The sequence below is a fragment of the Podarcis liolepis genome, assembly GCF_965112155.1.
Source record: "Podarcis liolepis genome assembly, chromosome: 15".
Classification (NCBI taxonomy): Eukaryota; Metazoa; Chordata; class Lepidosauria; order Squamata; family Lacertidae; genus Podarcis; species Podarcis liolepis.
Genome location: NC_139566.1, coordinates 11,176,930 through 11,189,356, shown reverse-complemented (window position 1 = coordinate 11,189,356; position 12,427 = coordinate 11,176,930). Strand labels below are relative to the sequence as shown.

Genomic DNA, 12,427 nt, shown 5'->3' with positions numbered 1-12,427 from the left:
CATCCCTGCAGGCTTAAATGACAAAGTCACGAGGGCTGACCCATGGCTGATCCCCGTTGGCTATTCTTGCTCTTGATCCCTCTCGCGGATCCGTTCTAGAGGGCTAGTGTGTTAATCTGTTAAAACAAGCGCAAAGTCTTAAAGTACAAACAACCCTTAAACCTACTTTAATGTAAACTGCAAAAACAGAAATATGACTTTCTGGAGGTGGGTATTAAAATGCCCCACAGCAAGCCATGTGTGTGTTGGAAGATGGGGGTTTAGTTCTGCTTCCCTGAATCAGGGTTTTCATGGGACGGGGTCCCAGTACTTCTCACTGACTTGTGTAAAATGTGTGTGTGTGTGTGTAGTTACGAGTTTTTTTGGGGGGGGTTTCAGTCTGGATGGAGGTCCAGATGAGTTTGTGGGGTCAGCCTAGGTCCCCTTCCAGAACCTGCCATCTTGCATCTGTGAGGTTAGAATGTATAAGGGGAATCTTGCCAAACCAGTTTCTATGTTACCATAATGCCTTTGTTTGCCTAGTCCAGGGGTAGGCAGCCTAAGGCCCGGGGGCCGGATGCGGCCCAATGACCTTCTCAATCCAGCCTGCAGACAGTCAGGGAATCAGCGTGTTTTTACATGAGTAGAATGTGTCCTTTTATTTAAAATGCATCTATGGGTTATTTGTGGGGCATAGGAATTTGTTCATTCCCCCCCCCCCAAAAAAAATAGCCCGGCCCCCCACATGGTCTGAGGGACGGTAGATTGGCCCACGGCTGAAACAAGGTTGCTGACCCCTGGGCTAGTCCAAAGAGGTTGCCGTAGAAACAAATGGATAGGCCTTTCCTCATGGCCTGTTGAGCCTCTACAATCCATGTTCGGGTTATATATATTTATAACTAGGACTTCCAGATGAAGATGGCGACAAGTAAGGCTGCTTGTCCTTGAGCTCTGTGGTCTGTTCTAGTTTTGTGTATATAGATATAGATATATGTCAGGGAACTGCCATCGGAGCATCAGGTGGTGGAGGGACTCAGGGAGGAAGAAAGAGACTCAACAGCTGAAGCAGGGACCAGCAGGGGGAGGAGTGGGTCTCTGAGGGAATGCGAGCAGGAGGGAGGGCTCAGGGAAGCTTCCAGCGAGAACAGTGGGGAGGTATCTGAGTCTCCCATAGGGAGACCCACACCTCGCCGGAAACTGTCACGCCGTGAGTCCAGGAGACGCGTTTCCGTTAAGGAGCTCCTTTGCTGGAAACGCTTCCGCAGACAGCCACTGTCGGACACTACTAGTGACTAGAGCAGACATGTCTGAGGAGCTCCGTCACACACGGAGGTTTGTGGGGTCGCACAAACTCTGAGGGAGCACGTTTTTACGCACAAGCAGCTAATCAATCCCTAACAATATAGATATAGATATAGATATAGATATAGATATAGATATAGATATAGATATAGATATAGAAACACATACAAAAAATACAGTAAAAGCAATAAGTGTGACCCATCAAATGCATACAAAGATGAAATGAAAATACAATGAAAGCAACTGAGGATCTCTCTCATATATATATATATATATATATATATATATATATATATATATATATATATGCTTTCGTAGATTTTCACGGGTACAGGAATGCAGGTTTTGGTGTCTTCGGGTGTCTTCCCGTGTAAGAGTTGGGGTGTCTAGGCGACGTTTCGACGAGGTCTCACTCGTCATCTTCAGGCTGGTGCTTCCGGCTTCTTGTTACTGGAACAGAGCAGGATCTCAGTGTTTGAGTTCCTATAAATACTGTTGAGGGGGTGTGGTGTATAGCCTCTGACGTTATGGGCAGAGAGGAAGTTCCCAGGTTAGTGTGACTTTTCTTCTTTTGTTCCTTAATTACTTGAGGGATATCTTGAGTGATTTCTTGAGTGATATTCTGAGTACCACTTAGGAGGGTAATTAAGTGTGGATACTCAGAATATCACTCAAGAAATCACTCAAGATATCCCTCAAGTAATTAAGGAACAAAAGAAGAAAAGGCACACTAACCTGGGAACCTCCTCTCTGCCCAGAACGTTGGAGGCTATACACCACACCCCCTCAACAGTATTTATAGGAACTCAAACACTGAGATCCTGCTCTGTTCCAGTAACAAGAAGCCGAAAGCACCAGCCTGAAGATGACGAGTGAGACCTCGTCGAAACGTCGCCTAGACACCCCAACTCTTACACGGGAAGACACCCGAAGACACCAAAACCTGCATATATATATATATATATATATATATATGCTTTCGTAGATTTTCACGGGTACAGGAATGCAGGTTTTGGTGTCTTCGGGTGTCTTCCCGTGTAAGAGTTGGGGTGTCTAGGCGACGTTTCGACGAGGTCTCACTCGTCATCTTCAGGCTGGTGCTTTCGGCTTCTTGTTACTGGAACAGAGCAGGATCTCAGTGTTTGAGTTCCTATAAATACTGTTGAGGGGGTGTGGTGTATAGCCTCCGACGTTCTGGGCAGAGAGGAGGTTCCCAGGTTAGTGTGCCTTTTCTTCTTTTGTTCCTTAATTACTTGAGGGATATCTTGAGTGATTTCTTGAGTGATATTCTGAGTACCACTTAGGTGGGTCATTAGGTGTGGATTAGTTGCTAAAGCATATGGGGTGAGTCAATTTGGTTCTTGACAAAGCCTCTTCACATGTTTATCTATAGAACAGGGGGTTTAGTGGGCCTAGTTTTTATCCTGAATAGTTTTACAATCAGTTGGTTCAGCAGTTCATGCTAATTGCTACATACAGGCAAGGGACATGCCCGTTTTATTTCTATGTGGGCTCAAAAGCCATATATTTTAACTGGAGGATAGGAGCTGGGAGAGCAGCTGTTTTGGCTTGGCATTCTTAACTGATACGAAAGGCTTAGAAGACCATCTTGACCGAAGGATTCTCTGCAGTTTTAACGTGGCTTCAGTTAAAGCGCCCAGAACTCCATTGCTAAATTTAGCCCAGAAATCTATGCTGGACTATTGTGACTCAGCCAAGGGAAAGCTAACTGCAAAGCAGTATGTAATTAATATGTCTTGCAGCCTTTGCCCTTTACATGTCGAGTGTTCAAGTACTGCGGCTGGAGATACTTTATTCCAAGTAATAGGTATTGCCACGTTTTCCTCTGATGGAAGTATAGGTCTATTGATCCGGGCTTGTTAGAAGCCGGCATATACTGTACATAGGCTCCCAGGCTCCCTTATCTTCCTCCATATAACGAAACCTCGACTAGGCATGAGAGTCTTGGCATAATAGACTCTGCCACAACAAGAGACTGCAGCTCCCTTGGCGTGGGAAATTTTGCATGATCAATGTCTCCCCTCTAAACGAACAGCAGAGGGAATCTTTAGCAGAACTGATGCACTGGAAAAGGAAGTTGAAATGTTGGAGGGTACGTCTCCGGGACATAGGAAATGTCCTCCTGCTACTGATGTGGGTCGCGTGCCCCCCGTATTCTCTGCCCACAGCCTGGCTCCCAAGTCGACGCATTTGCTGTAGGCTTTCCTGTCTAAAGCAATCCATCAAGCGAGGAGCTTCAGAGCAGATTGACGCACCAGTTGGGTTTTAGGCCGCGCTAAACAGATTGCAGCGCGATGAGCTGGGGGACTCTCCGGCCAAGGACAAGCCCTGGCAGGTGGTAGGACCCAGACCTGGGTTATACTTAAGCGGCTTAGAGCAAAAGGAGAGAAGGGGAGATGTCTGAGTAACCTGGGCGGGAAGGGGGTATCATGCGATTCACTTGGCGTAATACAGAAACACGGAGGTATTTCTGCCTGGAAGTGGGTGATGGGAGCCCAAACTGTCCATTGGTGCAGAATTGAGAGCCCTACAAATTGCAGCTCTCTTAAAAATAAAAAGTTCATTGGTCTCTTGCAAAAGAAAAGCTTGTGAAGTCTTCTTGTGGTCGCATGGGATTTGCAGTCCCAAGTCTCTGGAGGGCACCGGGTTGGCAAAGAGCGTAAGGCACAGGAGAGTCATCAGCAATATGCAATGGTTGAGATGCGACTCAGAGGCAATGATCCTGCGCATTGGCGTCAAGGCATTTGCAAGCCGAGTCCCTGTTTTTTGTCCATGAGACATTCAAGGCTAATATATTAGAAATAAATAATGCAATCCGTATGGATAGGTTTGATCATGGATAGAAGAACGTTTTCCTTGGAAACTGATTTTATTCTTGGCTTGTTGACAATTTTTGTATATTGCCCAATAACTGATATTCTCCAGTTTAAACAGCATTGTTTAAAAGCCATAGATAGTTCATTTTGTGACATTGTACAAGACAGTTTTCAGTCCACAATCCTCGATCTTAGAATTTTTGTGCGTGAAATTTAAAAACCTGGTACTTTATGAACCAGGGAGCACCGTGAAAGCCAGTTAAAAGTTGTGTTTCTAAAAGCCCTGTTTTTAAAAATACATTTCACCCAATAAAGCCTTAATGCTAGCACCATTCCTTCATTTAACACTTTGAAATATACATTTTTTATATGTAAAAAAGGTATAAAAAGGTGGTACTTTTTTTTTAATCAGGCGAAGATACTTCCTGCAGGTATTCCTTGACCCACCAGTCCTCAACAGGTGAAAGACAGTAAGATGTCTTCTTAATATGGGGGTTGAGGGATAGCTCATTTGGTAGAGCATGAGACAAACTGAGGGTCGTGGGTTTCAGCCCCACATTGGGCAAAAGACCCCTGCATTGCAGGGGGTTGGAATAGATTACCCTTGTGGTCTCTCCCAAATCTACAAGTCTGTGATTCTGTGAATTCTTGAATAATACAATTCAATTACTGAAGTGACATTCAAGCAAACGAATTAAAAAAAGGTAAGTTAAAATTTGGAAGAGTGATGTGGCCAGATGTGTTTTGACCATATATAAACTAGAACAGTGTCTCCCAAACTTGGGTCTCCAGCTGTTTTTGGATTACAATTCCCATCATCCCTGACCTTGCTAGCTATGGATGATGAGAGTTGTAGTCCAAAAACAGCTGGAGACCCAAGTTTGGGAAACGCTGAACTAGAAATACAAATGTGCCGGGTTTGTACTGATATCAGTTCTTGGCAATTGCTTTGTTTGCCTCTTTTGGAGCAAGCAATGAGGACTAGGAACTTGCAATTTGGAAAACAAAACAAAAACGAAGCTAATTCCTCTATCCCCCAGCAAGCTGTTTGAGATACCTTGGAAATGGAGCAGTGTGTCACAGGCTGCCAGCACGTGCCGGGTGTCCCACACGGCAAACCAGCGGATGTTTTGCTCAAGGTGCCATCTGGATGGCCTGACTGTCACCCAGGTGGATCAGAGACAGCTTGGCGTCAACCGGAGTCTTTGCGTCGCTTCTGATCCCTGTTTAAATAGCTTGAGCTACCCACAAATTCTAATCTTCTTTCTGGGGCACTTGGAGAGAGAAGACCAGCAAGCTACCTATGCCTGACAGAAGCACAAAAGACTCCCAGGTTCCCAGGTGAGTTTACGGAACGGGGCAATATTCAGGTGAGAAGATGCCAGCAGGAGCTGGGGTGTGCCTGTACGTTTCTGGCTTCCAGAGGCTGATTCCTTGGGTTTTGTCCGTACTTTCCTGAGAGTCAAGCCTGCACAAAAACCAGACCCTCCAAATGTCCCTATTTTCCAGCGACGGTCACCAATTTACAGAAGCCGTCCCGGTTTCTGATTTGATCCTGTAATGTCCCGCTTAACCTTAGGTCAGGACACCCCTGTTATCATTGGAGAAATGTTGGAGGGTCTGGAATAATGTGCTAAGGAGATAAGTAATCAGTGCTTTTTTAAAATGTTATTGAGTAATTTTGCCCTAGGGAAATCACCATTTTATAGTTCAAATCAGGGGAAATAAATACAGTAAATGGACAAAAGTACACAGATTCAAAAAATGTTTAGGGCTATGCGTACCCCCAGAAAAAAGCACTGTAAGTAACTATACAACATTTACAAGACAGCTGAAGGTAGCCCTGTATTTTTTAAATTCATGGGTAGGCAAACTAAGGCCCGGCGGCCGGATCCGGCCCAATCGCCTTCTAAATCCGGCCCGCAGACAGTCCGGGAATCAGTGTGTTTTTACATGAGTAGAATGTGTGCTTTTATTTAGAATGCATCTCTGGGTTATTTGTGGGGCATAGGAATTCGCTCATTATTATTTTTCAAAATATAGTCCAGCCCCCCACAAGATCTGAGGGACAGTGGACCGGCCCCCTGCTGAAAATGTTTGCTGACCCCTGTTTTAAATGTTTCATGTTTTATTATGTTGTTATATACATTGGGAGCCGCTCAGAGTAGCTGGAACAACTCAGTCAGATGTGTGAGGTACTGTATAAATAATAAAATTATTATTAGGGAATAGGACATCCCTATTTTCATCGGAGAAATGTTGGAGGATATGAAAGACTGAGAATTCTTAATATGTGGTGAAATTTGAAGCAGGGTGATCTTTATCCCAGATTAGTTGTCCTGGAATATTTTTGCATCTCTGGCTCCAACCATCATTGGGTCTGACTCGCTCCCAGCATGAGGCCCTTAAAAGATTATTCCTGAGGGAACGCGGCCCTCGATGGGGAAAAAGTAGCCCACCTAGGGCTTGGGTGAGAGCATGTCAGAAGATCCTTGGTGGACTGGGAAGCCCAGTGTCTACTGGGTGAGATCTGGCGAAGTCACATGCCAAGCAGGCTCCTAGAAATCAGTGGATTTAAACTGATTTCAATGGGTCTCCTCCAAGTATGGATCTCATAGTTGGATACAGTAATGCTTTTGAATCCTACTTGATGGGAACTGCAGGTGAGGAGAGTTGCTCTTGTGTTTGAATCTTGATTGAGGGTTTACCTCAGGCATCTGGTGGGCCACTGTGAGAACAGAATGCTGGACTTGATGGGCAACTGGCCTGATCCAGCAACCAGGCGGGTCTTATGTTCTTCTAGGGACCTGCGAATGCCTGCTCACTGTAGAGAAATGGCAGCTTCATGGTTCCTCCTCCTCTGCTTTCTGTGAGGGGGTATGTGTCTTGATCTTCAAACAGGATTTGGACCAGAAGGATCTTCAAACAGAGCAGTCTTTGCTGAGTCATATGATTTGGGCTACGGAATATGTCAGAGACTATTCCATGGGGAAACTGCCTGGCCCCCACACTTCATATTACAAATAACATTCTTAATTTCTCCCACCTGTGACGGTTTTGCAAGAGTTTCCTTTTTGCTGCAAATATCGTTGAGAGGAAACTAACTGGGATAGATTCTCTCACACACACCCCGCAGATTCTCAGCCCAAAGGGCCCTTTATCCTCCTTAAGGTAAAGGTAAAGGACCCCTGAAAGCTAAATCCAGTCACGAACGACTCTGGGGAGTCGTTCTCGCTTTACTGGCTGAGGGAGCCGACGTTTGTCCGCAGACAGTTTTTCTGGGTCATGCGGCTAGCAGGACTAAGCCGCTTCCGGCAAAACCAGAGCAGCGCACGGAAACACCATTTACCTTCCTGCTGGAGCGGTACCTATTTATCTACTTGAACTTTGATGTGTTTTCGAACTGCTAGGTTGGCAGGAGCAGGGACCGAGCAACCGGAGCTCACCCCGTCTTGGGGATTCGAACCGCTGACCTTCTGATCAGCAAGTCCTAGGCTCAGGGGTTTAGACCACAGCGCCACCCACGTCCCCCCCTTATCCTCCTTATATAGCTTCAAATAATATTTCTGAAACTCTGTGTGAGTGGGGCACTGGTTTTCTCTCCTTGTACTACGATGGAGAGCTTATACAGATAAAATAGCTGCTCTTCTCCTGCAGACAACAAATTGCGCCCCCTAGGACTGGGCGATATCTGGTTTCCAACATCGTGATATATGACCAGCTAAACATTGCCATATACCGATATATCATGATGTCTGAAATAAGGATGGAGTTACGTGTAAGTAGAGGCATTGGCCGACTTCATGGGTTTTCCTGCATCATAATTTTTGCATAGCACACAAATACACACACACACTGACCCCACGATTCACAATATATTGCCATGTCAGAAATTATGAAACCGTTATCACGATATGGACTTCAAACCAGTTTTGGATGATAGATTGCCCAGCCTTAGCACCCAGGAAAGCTTGATCCTAATCTGCATTCGTGACAGAGAGCGGAATGGAATCAAGGACTGAATGGCCCTTTATCCAGGGCGCTTAATCTGAAATAAACTGGAATCGTCATTAAAACACATTTAATCCTTTTAAAGACAGTGGTACTCAGGTTAAGAACTTAATTCGTTCTGGAGGTCCGTTCTTAACCTGAAACTGTTCTTAACCTGAGGTACCACTTTAGCTAATGGGGCCTCCCGCCGCGGCGGCACGATTTCTGTTCTCATCCTGAAGCAAAGTTCTTAACCCGAGGTACTATTTCTGGGTTAGCGGAGTCTGTAACCTGAAGCGTCTGTAACCTGAAGTGTCTGTAACCCGAGGTACCACTGTATTGTTTTAGTCATCTGGCAAAGGAATTCTGACAGGTTCCCCACAAAATGCTCATTTAAAAAAAAAAAGATTGTGGATTTCGCATTGTGAGCCGCCATGTTCATCCTTGCTCCCTCCCTTTTCTCTGCCCTGCATTCCAGCAGTCCTCCCTATGGAGTCCGCAGTGAAATCGGCGTTTGGAGTGCCGGCCAGACAGCTGCTGTGCTGTGTCTCGGCCGACTTCCCCAGGGAGAAGGGCATCAGCTCCCAAAGGTGCCACAGCAAGAACCGAGCGCAGCCTCTGGCTCGGAAGACGCCAATCAACGAAAAGCACAAGTAAGAGTCCTTTCCTGACCGAGGATCTCAAAACCCTAAGCCAGGAGGTTCAACTCGAGGGCCACATTCCCTTCTGGGCAACCTCTCGGGGGCCGCATGCAGGTGGTGGGCGGGGCCAGAGGCCAAAGTAGGCGGGGCAACAGATGTAAATTTCACTTTTTGCTAGTTTCCACACATGCTCAGAAATGGCCCTCTCTGTCCTCCAACCAGACATGGTCAGAGGTCAGGGACATATTCCAGCACCCTAGGAGGGTGAAAAGTAAGACTGGGTGTGGCCCAGAGGTGCTAATCTGAATAAAATATTTGGGGGCAGGTAAGCCCCGCCCTGCATAATTTATCACAATACATGGTACTCACCCACCATTGGAATGGCAATGCCCATCAACTTGGGCGGGGGGCTGGCCCCCTCAAATATTTTATTGGGGGGGCAAGGGACCTCAGCCCCTAGGAGTTTGCCTACCCTTTCGTCCATAAGGGCTAGTAACCCGTTTTTAAAAATTGAAGATGATGCTAAGATTTCTCCGGAATTCTCAAGGTTTCCCTACTACCCAATTCTGCGTGTGCTAATTCTGCGCTTGACCGCAATGGTGGAAAACACACGGCTGAAGTCTAGCACCCACACAAAAGCTCCTGCAGTTGCTCGTCCAAACTTTTAACAAATTCCACAAAGGAGGTGAGCCCACCTCTTCCAGAAGCATCTCATTCCCGTGCTTGAGTGGCTCATCTGGATTCTCTTTTTCCTCCAGGAGCAAACGGGACGCAGCCTTTGCTCAACAGAAGGCTGAGCGAGCCACCATGAGGGCCCACCTCCGGCAGAAATACCAGCTGCCCAAGGTAAGGCTTGCCTTCTCCCTGACACATCTTGCCCTGTCTGTCTCCAATGGGGCCTTCCTTGGTCTCCATATCCAGAGATTAAACAACTGACTGCAGGGGAAGGGGCTTCTTGGTGGTGGAGTCCCAACTGTGGCATTCCAAACTCCATTTCCCCATAGTTAGTGACCTAAATCATCGCTTGCTAAACCATGGTTTGCTAAACCATGGCTTGCTAAAGCATGGTTTGCTAAACCATGGCTTGCTAAACCACAGTTTGCTGAACCATGGCTTGCTAAACCACAGTTTAGTGTTATATATGAGCCCAGCTCCCCAGCTAACTACTGTTTACTGACTATGGCTAACAGTCTCTTGTAGACCAAGGTTTGCAGTTGGTTCCTTCCTACACCTACTGTTGGGCTCCTTGCCTTCCGTCCTACCAGTCCCAAAGGGTGACAGCCACGGTCCAGCATTAATTTCACCCTGCACCCCTTTTCTTCCTCTCCCAGAACCGGACAGATAAGAAGCAGCTGGAAGCGGTTGGGAACAAGACGAAACTCCCCCAGGACCTCCTGGCTATTGTGAAGCCCAAAGCTACAACAGATCCCAGCTCCATCTTCTCCAGCTTCGGTGGTCTGGATTTCAGCGCCTTGCGGGTGACGGCAGCGAGCGCCGTGCAATCGCTGCAGCGCCCGGTGCAGTGCCCCGTCATGTGAGTGAGCCCCCTTCCAAGGACCCTCACTCCAGCGGACACAGGAGTTGTTATTCACCGGGATGCGCGACTGCGGATCGCTGGACCTCAAAGCCCCTCCACGGTCTTGACGTGGGCCCAGCGTCCACCAAACTTAAGGCTGTAGCCCAGGACTTGTGGGTTGGATGGGGGTGTCCTGGTGGGTCTCGTGAAGCCCGTAAGACAGAGCTTTCCTGCCGCTGCTGTAGGAGAATTTCTGGCTTTCTGATGGGACAAGTGGTTGGGCGCCATCAAGGATGATGCCACCTGGAACCGGCTGCATGGCCACTGTTTACGTTCTTCTGGGAGGTTCCCTAAGATGGCTCCTTCCATACAGCCTGGTTGCCCTTGCCAATGTTAGGTCCTTCAAGATCTTTGCATCAAAAGTCTGTTGAAGAAGAAAATCCATGGTACCACTTTGAAGGCGGCTGCTCTGAAGCGGCCACAAGTAGAACTCAGCTGGCCAGTGGCAGAGGACATCAACGGCGTGCACAAGGCCCACGGTTCAGTCCCCGTGTCTTTGGGTGCTGGGATTTTGGGTAGTGTGGGAGGAGAAGGATCTGTGCTTGGGGCTTTGGGGAGCGGCCACCAGCCAGGTTGGGTGATCTCGGGCAAGATGGTCCATCTCCTGACAGTCCACGTTCCTGCTGTCTTTGGGGTGATGTTGTGGGTTCAGAGTCCCTTGTCTCAATAAAACAGTTGATCTTTTGCTCTTGTCGTCATTCTTGCTATTGGTAACAATAAGAATTATGATCTGAAGAGGGGCTCTTGCTAATTCTCCATTACAAGGAGATTTGACCCAGGCTGTTGTTCATTGCGTGTCAAAACCCCTCCCCCAGAAAGAAAGACACAGGACACGATGTTTAAGTTTAATGGGCATGAAATGGCCACAACTTTATTGATTAGAGAATTGAAGGTATTGGCCCTAGGCATTGGCTCCTATCCGCTACCCGGCATGATGTCCGGGAAGGGTTAACACTAACCGTGGGAGGCCCCCGTTGGAGTACGCCAACTAGGATCCCACGGGTGTCACCGCTTGGGGCGTGCCGGGGGCCCTTACCTAGGTAGGTTTCGGACAAGACAACGCCCCTCGGAGTCCTGTACCGGACTACCCCATTTCCTGGGGGAAGGTGATGGCGTTCCTTCCCCCCCATCCATTTGCATAACAATTGTACCCCAGCCAATGCCTAACCGCCAATACAGGGAAAGTTGTGACGTTTTGCTACGAGGTAGGCGAAAAAACCAACTGGCGGAAGATCGCCAACTTGGAAAAATTCCTACCAGGCCCCTTGCGGCGACCAACCGAAGTCCATAGCAAGGTCATGACTACCTACGGCTACCTAAGCGTCTAAGGGTGGGTGGGATGGGAAAACCTCTCAGCTGGTCGGGAGTGAAGAGGGCGGACCCTGTGCGTGCCCGGCTTAAAATACCTTAAGCCACGCCTCCCCCCAGCCCGCCAGGGATTCCCCCAACTCTTGCGGGGGCCAAGGTTAGCCCCCGCGCTTGGGGAGGAGGGGCTAGACCGCAACCCCCTCTCCTCCCCATGGTCGGAAATGGCTTTCTTGGAGCTTCATAAAGCTTGTGGGGATAATCAGAAACGTGGAGGGTGGAGCTGTAGGAGAGAGGCAGCTGGGAGGAAACAGGGCAGGAAGGAGAGAGAGAGAAAGAGTCAGAGGTGAATTGTTTGAAAAGGCAGCACAGTCCCAGAGCCCTACCCAGTAATCTGACAGCTCCAGCTTGCAGCTCAAAAGCAAGACCAGGAATGCTTCCAAACTCCTGCTATTTTGCTGGGGTAGGGATTGATTCCATTGAATGCCTGCAAATTCAGGTTGCTCACTTAAAGTAGATCTGGTGCTCTTACAGCACAACACTCCCCACAACACACACACATATACGTGCACCAGATTTTGTGCAATAAAATTAATACTTAATAAGCAGCTGGCATTGTACAGTTGCCCTACAAAAAATTGTGCAAGAAATCAGAATGAACGCTCAACAAATTGGTCACCTGGAGGCCATCACTGATCTAAGTAGCCATTTCTGGAAACTTAGGCTGCGCCTATGTCAGACATTTAAAGCACACGGCTTCCCCTGGGAAAACCTGGGAACTGCAGTTCCCAGAGCTA

At 47.7% G+C, this 12,427-nt stretch overlaps 1 protein-coding gene across 13 annotated transcripts; it reads left to right on the top strand.

The window, feature by feature from the left end:
• The first annotated feature begins 449 nt into the window (after positions 1-449).
• On the top strand, positions 450-11,010 carry LOC310694130 (complexin-3-like). 13 transcript variants are annotated; one of them, XM_083476904.1, is made up of 5 exons: positions 450-622; positions 5,163-5,459; positions 8,590-8,761; positions 9,508-9,595; positions 10,081-11,010. In XM_083476904.1, the coding sequence occupies exons 3-5, from the start codon at positions 8,598-8,600 to the stop codon at positions 10,285-10,287; spliced, it is 459 nt and encodes a 152-aa protein (XP_083333030.1). In that variant the 5' UTR covers positions 450-622; positions 5,163-5,459; positions 8,590-8,597; the 3' UTR covers positions 10,288-11,010. The 13 variants fall into 13 exon arrangements, with proteins under 13 accessions (XP_083333030.1, XP_083333024.1, XP_083333019.1 ...); XM_083476898.1 differs by having other exon boundaries at positions 451-622; positions 8,587-8,761; XM_083476900.1 differs by lacking the exon at positions 450-622 and adding an exon at positions 785-907 and having other exon boundaries at positions 5,159-5,459; positions 8,587-8,761.
• Positions 11,011-12,427: the final 1,417 nt, after the last annotated feature.

Excerpts from the sequence above, each read along its gene's own strand:
- LOC310694130 (XM_083476893.1), top strand. Across the intron at positions 8,762-9,507 it reads CCAATCAACGAAAAGCACAA|GAGCAAACGGGACGCAGCCT; the intron begins GTAAGAGTCCTT and ends TTTTTCCTCCAG. Across the intron at positions 9,596-10,080 it reads AGAAATACCAGCTGCCCAAG|AACCGGACAGATAAGAAGCA; the intron begins GTAAGGCTTGCC and ends TTCCTCTCCCAG.